General features: G+C 35.5%; 1 protein-coding gene across 1 annotated transcript in view; it reads right to left on the reverse strand.

The window, feature by feature from the left end:
* Positions 1–5,587: 5,587 nt before the first annotated feature.
* Positions 5,588–15,129, reverse strand: part of Gda (guanine deaminase) — a 75,882-nt gene continuing 66,340 nt past the window's right edge. The window contains exons 11-14 of the mRNA XM_048351766.1: positions 11,788–11,934; positions 8,459–8,589; positions 6,490–6,517; positions 5,588–5,658 (exon numbers count right to left, since the gene is read on the reverse strand). Coding sequence (XP_048207723.1) covers positions 5,588–5,658; positions 6,490–6,517; positions 8,459–8,589; positions 11,788–11,934 — 377 coding nt within the window. The remainder of the gene's footprint in view (positions 5,659–6,489; positions 6,518–8,458; positions 8,590–11,787; positions 11,935–15,129) is intronic.

Genomic DNA, 15,129 nt, shown 5'->3' on the forward strand with positions numbered 1-15,129 from the left:
AGATTTCCATCTCCTGAGTAGCTAGCATTACAGATGTGAGCCACTGGTGCCTGGCTATACTAAATTAAGAGACAAAACAAATGTTTAGTAAGTTGTATGAAGCAGGCTCACACATGCCCACTGTATCTTTGGCTACAGTTTCAATCAATTGCATATGTTTGGTCAGATAAAATAAATCATACACTAAATCAAATGAGACAACTTTATTATTACAGATAGAAAGCAAAATACCATTCTAGAATTTGCAGTGAAACAGTTCCCAAGGCTCAAAAAAATCTTCCCAGGGTGGATTAAGTCATAGTTCAAGGACTTCAAAAGTACATGGTGCCCTTGGTTTTATATAAGAGGGAACTGGACATGCTAAGCTAAATCACTGGGGACAAGTCCCTTTCAGGACAGATAGACACAGAGCCTGGGTAGCTCCAAGCTCTCTCAGAATATTACATTTCCAGTACGTTCTACAGTTATCGGAGGATTCAGCAAGAAAGAATAGAAAAGCTAAGTCACTAAAGCCACCTAGTACCTTTCTCAGACATTGAGAGTGAATTTGTAGAATACATTCACTGTATGTTTTGTATTAGAAGTAAAAAATAAAGAAAATACAATAGCGTTGAAAAAAATCATAGATGGGATATGTGTGTAAAAGAAGAAACCAACTTTTTTAAAGTTGTTTCTTTGTGTTATTTCTTTAGTTTTTATTTTATTACTTTCAGTACTGATCTTTATTTTTTGCTTTTCCCTCTATCTGCTTGGAGTTTGTTCTTCTTTTTCTAACAATTTATATGTACCATTAGGTTATTTATTTGAGATCTTCCAGATTTTTTAAAATATAGGTACTGATATCTGCAAATTGCCCTCTTAGAACTACCTCCCTCTGCTGTGTCCCTGTGAGTGGATACTTGAAGAAAGAAGCACTTCTTATTCTAGACTGTAACTTTAAAAGTAGTAGAAACCAAAAGCAATAGCAATCTGGTCCTAAATGCATGAACCTGATAGCTTAATTTAAAAAAGCTTTGACTATTATAGGATGGAAGATGAATGTTGTCCACAGCTAATTTTTTTTTTTTACAAAAACATGCTAAAAAGAGAAAAGCATTAAGGATTCTTGTTCCTTCTAGCAGACTGATAGAATTCACAATAACACCAAACAAAGAAAATTCACAATGTAAGAAATGTGAACACAAATCCCATTTATTTTTTCTGAAGCACAAAGAAGCTCAATTATCATAATAACAAGAAAATTATACAAATGCTGACAGAAAAAATGTCCCCATGACTACATATATATGTGCATGTATATATTTATATATATTCTTATGAGCAGCAATAAGAATTTCATCAACAGTGTAAGGTGGTTTTCACTAAAGAATGCTTTCTGACAGGCTTTTGGGTAAGAAATGGACAGAAAAATCACCTTCATATAACAAAAATTAAGAATGACATCTGATATTCAAGTACTTAAGCCTGAAAGATTGTGAGAGGTGCTTTGGCATTTACATTTTATTTCATTATTGGCCAGTTTGACTTGTGTTCTACTAAATTCAGACTTGATCCACAAACTAACTCCGCGATTCTCCATCTTGTGCTCAAGACTATTTGGAGGAAAGGGAAGTAAGCTTGTGTATAAAATATTCATGGTATCCAAGGTCAACAGCATCTTTTCTAACAGTATCCTATATCTGTATAGAGATAGTAAAGGTGATGAACAGAAGGGTTATAGTTATATAAATCAGGTAATGAGTACATTTCTTTTTGAACAGTGTCACCTCTTCCCTCATTTTCTCCCAGCTTCCCGTGCCGCCCCCCCCACCCCGAAGTTATATAGTTCATTTCCAACATAGGGTCTAGTGAGTATAGTATCACTGCTGAATTATTTCACCCTTTGTCCCACCATTTCTGTGCTTCCCCCCTGACTCTCAACAAATCAATGCTCTCCATTCCAGGTCTCTGGATATTTGTTTAATGTCCTTCCTTTGTGTACTTCTTTAACTCCTCTAGAGACATTTACAAAGTATAAGGTCAAAAGTCATACCTAAAGTAGCTAGTAGGTTTGAAATTGCAAGCTTCTCCTTTAGGACTTTAAAAAATACCTTAAAATTCTGATCCTAAAAATAATTTCAACTCATTACCCATCAGACAATTCTTAGATGACCTTTTAATAACCTAGGGCCTTCTTTTTAATCAAGTGAAGGTTTTCTGCAAAAAATATTTACTTAAAAAATGTGTACAGCACTGAAAAGATGTCCAAATAGCTTATGAAGCATCTAGTTTGGGGTATCATCCAGGTAGATGCAACAAGGTAGGATTAGTACAACATGCCTCCCAGCTCGTGTCTGAAGCTTTCCATATGTTTGGTTCCAGGGTGAAAAAAAAAAAAAAAAGGAGCTTAAAAATGGGAAGAGTTTGATAAAAGAGTGAAGACTCAAAACACACTGCTATATATCTCACACTCATTTTGTATCTTCTATGATCTCATTGCAGCTGCCAACATGGGTATTCATAGGGCACACTTCACAACCAGCCAAGTACAAAGGGAGATTTTTCTACCATTTCCTTCTCACTGAAATAGAAAAGAGATTCAGTGTGTTTTCCTGCTAGCAGCATTAACTCAGAAAGCCTCTGCCCTGCTTGACAAGAAGAGTGTGAGAGTGATCCAAAATATCTTCTTGGATTCTAAACCTTTGACAATTTCAATTGGAGATGCAGCTGGAAAGATATATTGAAAAGAAGTATCCTTGGTCTTAGCAAATGTCTAGAGTGACCTCTGACATCCTTAATCCTGTATCTTCCATGTTTCCCTCTATTTTGTAAATCCAAAATAGGTATTTTTGAATATATTTGTATCCTTAAAAATGTATCTAGAAAGCCTGGCACCGGTGCCTCATGCCTGTAATCCTAGCTACTCCGGAAGCTGAGATCTGAGGATTGAGGTTCAAAGTCAGCCTGGGCAGGAAAGTCTGTGAGACTTAAAATGCTGGAAGTGGTGCTGCCACTCAAATGGTAGAGTGCTAGCCTTGAGCACAGAGAGGCTCAGGGACTATGCCCAGGCCCTGAGTTCAAGCCCTGGGACTGCAAAAAAAAAAAAAAAAAAAAAAGACAGAAAAAAAAAAGGGGGGGGAAAATGTATCTAGAGGAAAATACCAGAGAAATTAGGCAAATGATGTGAGGGAAGGATGGTAAACCGTTAAGATTTTAATTCATTCCTGTCAGAGAGCAAACCAGAGAAACACAATGTGACAAATAGGTTTGGCTTAGAATAGTGCCGTTCCACAATTCAGAAAGTCAAATTACATAGGCAAAGGCAACATTTCCAAGTGCAGAACATCTAGCCCCATGTATGGCAAATGCCTATAGTACTAAAAGCCTGTGCAACATACTGGGAACACTGAACATGGGGAAATAAAACATGTTAAGTTAAAAGGGATTCAGAGAGAGCAAAATATGTGTAAACATCTCAACACACTATATTCTACATGAAAGTTTACTCAGGTATTTAGCATACTACCAGGGCTCAACTGAACAGTGGACACAATGGTAGGATATGGCCATTATTCCTGCTTCTGATATTACACTTATTTATATCACTGCACATGAATTCTAAGTCTAAGTGGAAACTAATTCTTAACATCAACATTAATGAAGGGACAAGTGTAGAAATTTACAAACGCTGGAAATAGCTATTGGCTATCAGCATTTTCCACATATTTTATCTAAAAGCTGCTCAACCTGTGTGTTTCATCTAGACACTTGGTAAGGGCTAAGACATTGTATATCCAAGTGCCTTTGGCAGAAGTTAAAAGATAAAGCAGAAAATACTAGCACTGTAAAAAAAAAATGAGAAATTTGGTAGATAAATTTGACAGGGTTCTGAAGTTAGAAAGACAGAGAGTAGAAATTAGATTTTCTCAGTTACTTAGTATCCTGCAAAACAAATCATTGTTTATTGTTTTGAAAAGACTAAAACAATTCCTATCATTAGATGTCATTTTTATATTATCAGATCTAAACGTGTTTCTATTAGGAAAAAAGTACTGGGGTAAATGACTGTCGAATTAGCATGAACATTTGAAAATAACATTTATATTGCAGAAGAGAGAGAAATTATGTTCTTAATTCTGTAAATATGAAATTAGTGGTAAATTTTTATATTACATGATAAAATTAAGGAGTTATACCTAAAATGTAGGAATATCATGATATATTAAGAAAAATCTATTCTCCCTCCTGTTTTGGAAAAAAATATAGTGCTTGGAAAAATATAAGAAAATTATAAGATTCAAATGAGAATCACATTAATAACTTTTAAGGATTTATCATAAATACCTCACTTGCCTTTTGTTCTGCTATAACAAATAACCCTACAGTACTTAATTAGGATGCATAAAATCCCCTTTAATTTGCTTAATGTTCACAAATGTCTGCCACAGTTAATGTGTAAGTTCTGCTGATGTAAATAATAAGGGACCATCTATACAATTTTTTATTATCCTGATAGTCTTATTTCTGGGAAAAATAATAAAAATTGAAAGGATAATTAAATAAAATTGGAAAATAAAGTGTTTTCTGTGTACAGATTCCAAAGAGTTTTAAATAACATTTAAGAGGATTTGTTCTACATTATACATCAGATTGATACACTCGCACAATATGTCCAGCAACTATAGCATCCTTCTGGTTAGAATAGGCCATTGCAAAGGAATCTGTTCTCTTAGGATAGGTCCTTGTGGTTAATGAAGACTGAAATCTACACAGCAATGGAGACTAGAATTTGTTTGTCTTCAAATAAGGTGGAAGCAGTTATAACATCACACACTTTCAAATGAGGACATTTTTAAAGTACACAAAAATACAACTATTTATAGCATATAGTTTCATGAGTAATATCCCTAAGAGACTTTAAACCTTTACTACTCAACTTTTGTCAAACACTTTGAAGCACAGAACTATATATTTTTTAAAAAAACAACATGTGGCATTCAGTTTCTGACATCCATCCTGAAAGATGACAGTCTAACAATAACATGCCTGTGAAATGCAAATTGCATTAGGCGCAGATTTCCAAAACATAGAGTCAATCTAGAAACACATTTCAGAAACCAGTAAATTCTCTTTGAAATGAATATGCTCTCTATATAATTTTCAAGCAATCTGAAATGATTTTCAAGGTTTGTTCACAGTCTAAATCCTCATTTCTCATGAAAAATATACGTTTGGATCCATATTCAGTTTCCTAATTTTCACACCTAATAGATCAACATATCTAATCTTTTCCCTCTACCATCTCCTTATATGGAAACTATTTATTTCAATCATACAATTAACATACCATGCGCAATAACATTTTCCTTGAGCTGAAAGTAAAGCTGAACAGCTCAAAAGGGAGACTTTTTCATAAGAGTATGAAAGCTCCCAGCCAGAGAATCAGTGCACTTCCTTCAAACAATTTACCAAGTAAACATTGTAACTAGACACAGAAAGAGAGAGTCATCCAAGAACAAGGTGCTACTTTGACTTTCTAACTGTGCCTGAGCACAAGGGAGATGAAGAATCACGGTATCCCAGGAGAAATTCAAGATGCTCAGGCATCTTACACTGAGCTGGAAAATGGAACCACTTGCTTTCCACCCACATACACCTCCTCAATATTTCGATCATCTCCTGAAAGAAAAATCAAAAGAATCATTTATAAAGTGCTTTGGGGGAAGGGTCAATCATTATTTTAATTGTTATCGATTGGTGTTGGAAACAAAAGAGAGGGAACACGAGACATGAGCTAGTTCTCTCTCTTTTTTCTCTTTTTTCTTGTCTCAAGTGGTTTGTAATCAGATCAGGATGATATGATCCATAGCTCACTTGAAGATCAGGATCTGAATTCTTTACCTATGGCAGAAAGTTCCATTGGCCTTCTGTGCCTGTTCTTTCAGTGGAGGAGGTTGGCTTACATTTCTAGCCCAATTGGAAAAGGAATTCTTAAGTTTTCCTTTCCAGAATTCTATTCAGCATAGTAAGATGAACAACTGAAAAACCTGAATTAACACGCATTATCTCTCTCTCAAGATCACTCAGCACTGAACTCACTAATGGAAGAAAGAGAAGGGGAAATCTTCATTGCCTACAGTTTCTTTCTAAGGGAACAGAATTGAATGGGAATTGTTAGAAGTGCCTATGATATCCACTGCATACTTACATGGGAGGGCCAATGTGGGGTACAGAATAAGAAGAATGGGGGGTAGACATGAAGCTCTCTTCTGCTCTTCTATATGTATCTCAGCTTGAGATTTATGAGTATATGCTTTAGGGAGTCATGTGTATTTCAAAGATTACCTTTAAATATTGTGCCATATTCAGGCCTGAATTTGAGAACTGTTAAAATAATGAATCAAAGCAGATGAACAAACTTATATCTTAGTACACTATAGACATACTGAAAGCTATGCTCAAGAAAAAAGACAAAGATTTTATTTAACACATAGACGTCTATTTACATACCGAGATAGAGAAACTTCTGGATAACAGCCTAAAATGCAAAGTAAAGACAGGTAGTAAGAAATAATGGTTAGTACACTGAGAAAATATCTCACAGGAAATAGTAGATGGCAAAGTCCAGGAATAAAATTATTTTTTCAATGGCAAAGTTTTCTACTTTCTGTTAATTAGAAAAGAAACAGTCAAGTCTGCCCATGGCTCTTTCCACCACTTCCTCCTCTTCTCTGTCTTCCCTCTTTTTTACCTCTTCCTTTTTCTTCCTTCCTTCTTTCCTCCCTCCCTCCTTCTTCTTCCTCTTCTACTTTTCTCCCTCTTCCTCTTCCCTCTCCCTCCCTCCTTCTTCTCCCCACCCCTCTCTCTCTTCTCATCTCATCTCAGACCAGCCTGCAATACAATATCTTCTTGCTTCAGCTTCTTTCCAAGAGCGTGGATTATAGGCCAGTGTCACCATTCCCAGCCTCTTTTCTCCTTGCAGTAAGTGTGGCTCAGAGGGCCACCCTCCATACATGTTATTGAACAGACTAGAAAGGACTAGGGTGTGACTGCCCTCTTGAAGAGGCAGGAGGAGTTAGGTCTTCCTCCTTAGCTGATGCTTGCCCCTTTATGTGGCACTTTCCTACTCTCCACTGTAGCCCACTGCAAGGACCACATCCCTTCACTTATCCTCATAATACTGCTGTGTCTTTGTTGCTGCTATAATTCCCATTTTAGGGCTGCAGAACCAAATGTAGATTGGTTCTCGTGCCCCCCACCCTTCGCCTAAGATGATCTTATGAGTGTGGGAAGCATAGAGCAAGTAAACCCAAACATTAACTCTGGGAAAAAAAAAGAAACAGTCTTTCAAAAGAAAACTAAAATAAACAACAACAATCTAAGATAACCACAAGCTATTAACAAATGTTTACCCAAAACTAAAAAGTTCTTGGATACCATCTTGAAATCTTCAGAGGCAACAGTATTATGTAAATTAAAGAAATCAATTAGTTCATGTAAGTAAAAGATGAACTATATAACACTATTCTCTAGCATAAAAAAGTTCTAATAAGGGTTTCAAGGAAAGAATGATGGAGTCCTGCATGCTACCTCAAGATCAAAGACAGGAAGGACGCTTTGACTTTCTCCTCTCCTTTTCCCCCAAAGCAGGTCATAAAACCCAGAAGAGATTTTTTTGACCTTCCCCTGAGCAGACCTTAAGTTGTAAGGCTAATGTACAATCATTATTGATGTATGGGTTTATTTTATTCACAGCTCTTTGCATGTGTGCAGTTGTGTGTGTGTATGTGTGTGTGTGCGTGTGTGCGTGTGTGTGTGTGTGTGTGTGTGTGTGTGTGTGTGTGTGTATGCCCCCATCACCCCAGCCCTTGTTTCGTGGAGACAAAGTCTTTATGTACCACAGGCTGGTTTGAAACTCATAGTCTTTCTTCTACACCTACCTATTACAGGGAATTCAGTCATATACCACTTTTCTGGCTCAGAACAGATTTTATAATACAAGAAACAAAACTGCATTTCTCTAAAAATTAAAAAACATAGCATAAGATCAAGTGCCTAGTGTTTAGTGGTCAGAAAATTCAAGGTTTGAAGCTAAACTCAGCCTACTAATTATTAGCTATGAGTCTTGAAATAAATTACTTACCTTCACTAAGCCTCAATATCTGGTTAACAAAATGATATTAATAGTTTTCAATCTCTATTAGGGTTCTGATGATTAAACAAAATTATATAAGAAAGTGTTTAACCTCACCTCTGTTTACCACATATATCAAGTGTTCAACAGATGATAGCTGTATTGTGGCTCCTTAGACAAATACATTCAAATATGCAAATGCACTGAAAATAAATTTACTACTAATGCAAGTATTTTTAATATTGCTGTCATGGAATGATTATTACCAAGCTGATTTCAGATTCTGATGCATTCCATTAAACTCTTTCAGTTTCAGGGAAGCTATTAATGGCCTCTTTGACTTACCTCAGAAATATCACCAACAAACTCCCCATAAAAGAGATCAATGGGAGAGTCAGATGCTTTGGGGTTGATCAGGAGAGCATCAAATTCCTTGCCCACCTCAAAGTTTCCAATCTCACTATCCAGCCCCAATGCTGCGAAAGGAGAAAAAATAAATTCTCAATCAGTACTGCAAGCCATCTAGCCATGTGCATATCCTGGGTTGCAAAAACAGAATCTGCCAACATATAACTCGAAAAAAAATTAGTATCTTAATAGTGAGGCAGAAAAGTGTTCTCTCATTCCAATAGGTCACAAGACTTCTACTTGGAGAAAGCAGAGACAGCACAGGAAAGAAAAATCTGAGAATAAAAATAGTTCCCTTCATCACTAAAGTCATAATTCTGATAATGTCTTCCTTTCTGCTCTGTTAGTACAGTTCAGAGCCAACTGGCCTGTTTTTCATTCATCACTCTAAAAAACATACTTTCTGGAATGGCCATCTTCTTCGTCCTTCCTCTTCTTTTCCCCAATACTCCAACTCCTTGCCTTGCCTTTGTGTTCTTTGTATTCCATGAAATAGCTGACAAGACTTATTTTTATGGCAGTAAAATGAACTTCAAATAAATAAGTAAAAATCATCGTTTGCATATTTGTCAATGAAGGCATGAATTCCTTAATATAAATGCTTTGAAAACAAAACTCACTTTTCAATGTGAACAGATCCTCTTAGCTCAAGAGTCCCAATGGTATTAAAAAGCAATCTGTTCTTTGTAACCTGAAAGATTTTTGTTTTTGTTTTGTTTTGATTTGGTTTTGCCTGAGAAGAATCATTTTTCTAAAAGAGGGCATGTCTGTTGACATAGTCCACCTTACAGCTATAATTCATGTTTTGCAGTTATCAGATGCCTGTGAAGATCATCTCTCACTTATTATGCTTTAGGGTCAGAAGACTAGGGTAATTGGTTTTCTGAAGCTACTGAAACTGAATTTCCTTAAAGCCCCTGATTTAAGCAAGGGCACTGAGGTTACAAGGAAAGGAGGCTTAATTAACAGCTTTAGCTCAGGTGTAGCATTATTTATATCACTTTTTACATGTGTTTGGTACATTGTATCACTGTCAGGATACTGTCCAGGGTGAAAACATTGAATAGATTTTCTTTCTCTGCTATTCAATTTCTGATACGTTATATTTCTCTGCACAAGTTTTCAGAAGACTTAACACTTTTCAAAGCACTTAGAATCCTTACTTGTGCTTCAAATATTATTTACAGGGCAACTCTTTTATTCCCAGAAAAAGAAGACTTTTAAAAAATTGGAAGAATCTTCACAGCAAGAGAAGGGTGAGAAAATAATTAGAAATGTTAAAAGCAATTAAGTGACTTGTACTAATTGCTAGGGGCGAGGGAAGGGCTGAATGTGATAGAAAAAATACTGGAAATTTCCTCCTCCTTCACTAAGTATGCTCTACCATTTCTTTGCCTTTGACAGAGAGACAAGTATGAGATTTTAATGAGCACAGTATATCTAAAATTGTTATATGCTTAACAGGTCAGAAAACCAGGTACAATTTGCCAGGGTCCAGACAAGTTTAATAATGTGTATAGAACTGGCTGGGCTATGCACTAGAATCTGAAGAGACCAAGAATGAACTTACAGAAAATGACATCTTTTCAGTGAACTGATAAATCAATGTAAATTTAGATTCTTGCTGATGGACTCAGCTGGGATGGTGATCGATTTGAATGAATTTTAGGAAATGCAGTTTTGCTGCCTTAATCTTGATTTTGAAAGAGTGGGTGCAAAGGTTGTGACTGAACTGGGAAAATGTCACACTTTAACCAGGGATCTATTCATCCCATTTCACTCAGGCTATGGTAAAGACTCCAGCCAAGGAGAAGAAATTCCATAAAAGTAAACCAAATGACTTAGAAACATAAATTTCAAAGCTACACTGTAAGGCAGAAATGACTTGGTTGGTATGTCATTGCAGCTTGATCAGTAACAGGATCCTGACGGAGAAAATCACAGACAGCCTAGAATAAAAAGAGCATTATTTAAATTCATCTTGTTTGCATCATGAAAACAGATGGCAGAACAATGCAAGCCAAATTCAGATGTGCAAATACAGTGGTGGGGTGGGGATGAGGGAGTCCTGTTTGAAAGAACAGGTAACTTGAAACTTAGCGCTCCAGCCCTATTACCACTACTTCCTTTTATGTTGTCTATTTTACCCCAGAACACTCAGATTTGCTCTTCAACAGTACTAGTTTTTATCACTCTCCATTTCTACATTTATCCATGTCTATATATTTTAATTTCTCACTAGCTACTTTAGATTTTATGGTTATCTCACTGTCATATATTTTCAATATAATTTAAATCAGTATGCTTATAGTTTCCATATTTTACATAAAAATGTAGCCAAGCTTAAGAATTAATGAAAGCTGATAAGCAATATTTACATATCAACCAACTATATTTTTATATCTTTCTCCCTTTAAAGAGACTCGTGTAATTATTATCCATCCATATATAAACCAAACACAAGGGCTACCCAGAGATTTGCATAGGTTAGCACAGTGGAGAAGGGGGTAGCCAGGAATATTTATCCTAGCATTAGTTTTTCTTGATGCAAATCATGGCACATTGTAGCTTAACAGATGTATAGACCTCATTTGGCTTCTTTGTGCAATTAATAACTAACTGGTTGTGAGGCTCCAATAAGGACTCAAATATACTGCATTACCTGGTACCTTTTCATATAATAAGCACTCAATAAGTCATGACTATCTTTTTCACTATTAAGATTATCACAGTAGGGGCTGGGGATATGGCCTAGTGGCAAGAATGCCTGCCTCATATACATGAGGCCCTGGGTTCGATTCCCCAGCACCACATATACAGAAAATGGCCAGAAGTGGCGTGGCGCAAGCGGCAGAGTGCTAGCCTTGAGCAAAAAGAAGCCAGGAACAGTGCTCAGGCCCTGAGTCCAAGCCCCAGGACTGGCCAAAAAAAAAAAAAAAAAGATTATCACAGTAAACACCTGATACAATGTAAGAATGGATAATTTTTAAAGAATTCATATGCATGTGACTAATGTCAGTGTCCATTAAGGAGATGGCTATGAAAATCATGCATCACATGGATCCACAGTGAATTCATTGAAAGAATGATTCTTTGACCACAAAACTGAGTGCATACTTTTATGGATAAATTTTGAGTGTGTCATATCAGACATGATAGTCACAAACAGGAGATTCCCAATAGTCTACTACAATTTGTCTTTATACAGATTCCCAGGACACAGATTAGCAGGATCACACATTTCATTGGATGGAAATAGTCATTACCTTGGCTTCCTCCAAGAGTAGCTAGTCTGAAGACTTCTTTGACTGTGAGGCCTTTCTCATTTACCTTATTAATTAAAAGGATATTGGAAACCATCACTGCTCTTCTGATTGCATCAAGCATGGAGTAGGAATAACCACCAGCCACATCTATAGTAGGCAAAAGAAAGTCCCAGGGTAACTTTATGAGCATAAACAAATAACAGGTAAGGCAGGTAAGGTTAGTTTTGTTATTGTTTTTAGTGGCAGACAGATCATCTTTAACATATTTAAAGAAAAGCTCATATCTATAAACTTAGGATAGCTACAAACCAAACCAACATTTAAATGAATAAAAGTCCACCATTAGTATCACACACACACACACACACACACACACACACACACACACACACAGTTTTCTAGGACAACTTCACCACAAATTTTGTGAACAGAAAACTTTTCCTTCTCTTAGTTTTGAAGGTCAGAAATCTAGAATAAAAATGTTGGCAAGCTCATTGTTTCTACAAAAGCTCAAGAACAAAGTCTTCTTTGAGGTTAATTTAGAGGAAAGGAATACAGTATGTAAGATTGACCTTGGGCTTTTCCTTAAATGCAAGATAAAGCCATGGGTAACATTTTCCCTAAAACTAGAATATATTAATGCATGTTTAAGAAGTTTAAATCACCATGGTCAAAAGCAGAAGCTATATTTTGCATATTTGGACTCAGCCATCCATTAAGAACTTTTATTGTTTTCTGGACCTATTTATCAGAAATAATTTGGTTCTAAATAGTATAAAATAGAAATTTTGTGATCTATATAATATGTATAACCATTATTGTAAATTTAATGGGAAATGCATCAAAATTATGGTTTTTTGCAACAGTGAAACAATAAAATTGTTATTAACAATTTAAAAAAAAGAAGAACAAAATCTTTCTTTGTCTTCTAGGCTTGAGCCAGTGTAGTAACTCCAGTCTCTGCCTCCATCTTCAAATAGCCTCATACTCTATATCTTAATGCCTCTACCCCTTTTTTGCCTCTCATAAAGACATTGGTTATTGGGATTAGGATCTTCTCTATTTCAGAATGATTTCATCTTGGTTATAACCTTAATTATATCTACAAGATCTTTATTCCAAAAGAGACCGCAGTTTCAGGTTCTGAAAGATACCTTTTAGAGGTCCCAATACTCATATGGTTAGTTAAATGAAGAGAAGAATCTGAGTATTCATTGAGCTCTCACAGAAATCATTCAGAGATGAGAACACAGTTGTGGAGATAATTTCAATAATGTTTTATGTGACTTAAAATAAGCTCATAGTCATGATGAATTATATAGGACTGTAGACATTCACACAGTGAGACCAAAGGAAGATATTCTTCGAAGAGTATCATAAAGATTCAATAGATATATGCATATTATCATGTGAAATGATGTTTATCTAAATGAACTCCAAGAAGTGGAAATAAGAGGTTTTATGTTATTTTGCTTCTTGTTTTTTGTTTTTTTTTTCCCCCCTCCTTGGCCGCTTTTACCTTTTGTCTTGTATATAAGTTTATCTGTTTGGGGGGAGGGTAAGAGGAAGCACAGAAATGGTGAGACAAAGGGTGAACAAATGCAGCAGTGGTACTCACTAGACACTATGTTGAAAGCAAACTATACAACCTGTGGTATAGGGGGGTCAGGAGGGGAAAACTGGGAGAAAATGAGGGAAGAGGTGACACTGTTCATAAAGAAATGTACTCATTGCCTGACTTATGTAACCTGTCTGTATATCACCTTAACAATAACAATAAAATTTTAAAAAGCTCATAGTTCTACTTTCTAAGAACTTGATCTAATCCACATGGGGACTTTAGAAAGTTAAAAAGATACTTTGATGATATTTTTGCAGAATGAACATATATTTGGGGAAGTTAGCAACATAAGCAATGACAATGATATATACTGGTTGACATCATTAAGTGAGAAATAAAACTTTTAATGATTTATATAAAATCCATAATAATAATTAAATTGAAATACTACTTTTGACAAAAACAAGTGTTGTAGTTATTAAATGAGTATATAAATGTCAAGTAAGTGAACTTATTTTATTAAAGCAAAATATGCTTATAGCCAATAAGTTATACTTCATATTTTATATGTTCAGTAATTTCTGCGTAGACATAATTGTTAGACATACAATACAAAGATAAAAAATAATTGTCTACAATATAGCTTGTAGCTCAATTTTATGTTCAACTGTCTTACATGTTCATGTATGATTCTTTCTGAAAGAAAATACTTTTCTTTTGCTATTTTCTTTTGCTAATTTCTTATTGCCAGAGGCTCATTGGCATTCCTGAAAAGTTTCATTGCATCTATTTATGTTACTAGCTTGTGTCAATAGACAGAAATTAGCCACTCAGCCTTCACTTTTATATAACTATTACAAATTAATTAGAAAGAATAAGTTGATTTTTTAAAGAATCCATGCCAAATACCTAGTGGTTCCAAATAAGTAGTCAGTTGTTATTCTATGTTGAGAATCAGTCTGAAAAACATCACAAATGTTTGATTTATTGAATCTTTAACACAATACTATAAGGAATTTACTAGGATCAATTTCATTTGAGAGACAAAAGCAGCAAGGTCCAGTGACCACATCACTCTGATCATGTAACTTGCTTTCTAACTAGTGTTTGACTTAGAACTGGAATTTGGGATGTTTTAACAGTCACACCATGTCTCCACTCCTAAGTAAGCACTCATTTCTGATAAATTTGCCAAAATGATCTTGGAACCTATCATTGCAATAGACAATTGTTTGGGGCCCTTTGGTGAAGTTGCTGAATTTGAGCCAACAGAGCATAAATTTAGGAACTTAGCTTTTTTTTATTTTATTTTTAATAAGCAGAAGCCAGGTGCTGGTAACTCATACTTCTAATTCTAGCTACTCAGGAGGCTGAGATCTGAGGATGATAGTTGAAAGCCAGCCAGGCAAGAAAGTCTGTAAGACTCTTATCTCAATTAACCAGCAAAAAGGTCACTAATTTGCCTTGAGCAAAAGCCTAACGTATGAAACTGTAACCGCTCTGTATATCAGTTTGACAATAAATTTTTTTTTAAAAGACACAGGACTTGAATTTAAGTACTCAGTACTGACACCCTCCACTCCACCCTCACCCCAAAGGTGGGTAATAAATTACTCACATTTATAATACATCCTGTGGTATTTTCATTTTGTTTTTCAGGGCTGGTATTAAATTTAGGGCCCCATGAATGCTAGGCAAGTGCTCTACTAGTGTATTGTGGTATGACATCTTGATATACAGATGCATTGGGAGGAAATTAAATCCAGCAATTACCATATGCA

Source organism: Perognathus longimembris, chromosome 1, assembly GCF_023159225.1.
Source record: "Perognathus longimembris pacificus isolate PPM17 chromosome 1, ASM2315922v1, whole genome shotgun sequence".
Lineage (NCBI taxonomy): Eukaryota > Metazoa > Chordata > Mammalia > Rodentia > Heteromyidae > Perognathus > Perognathus longimembris.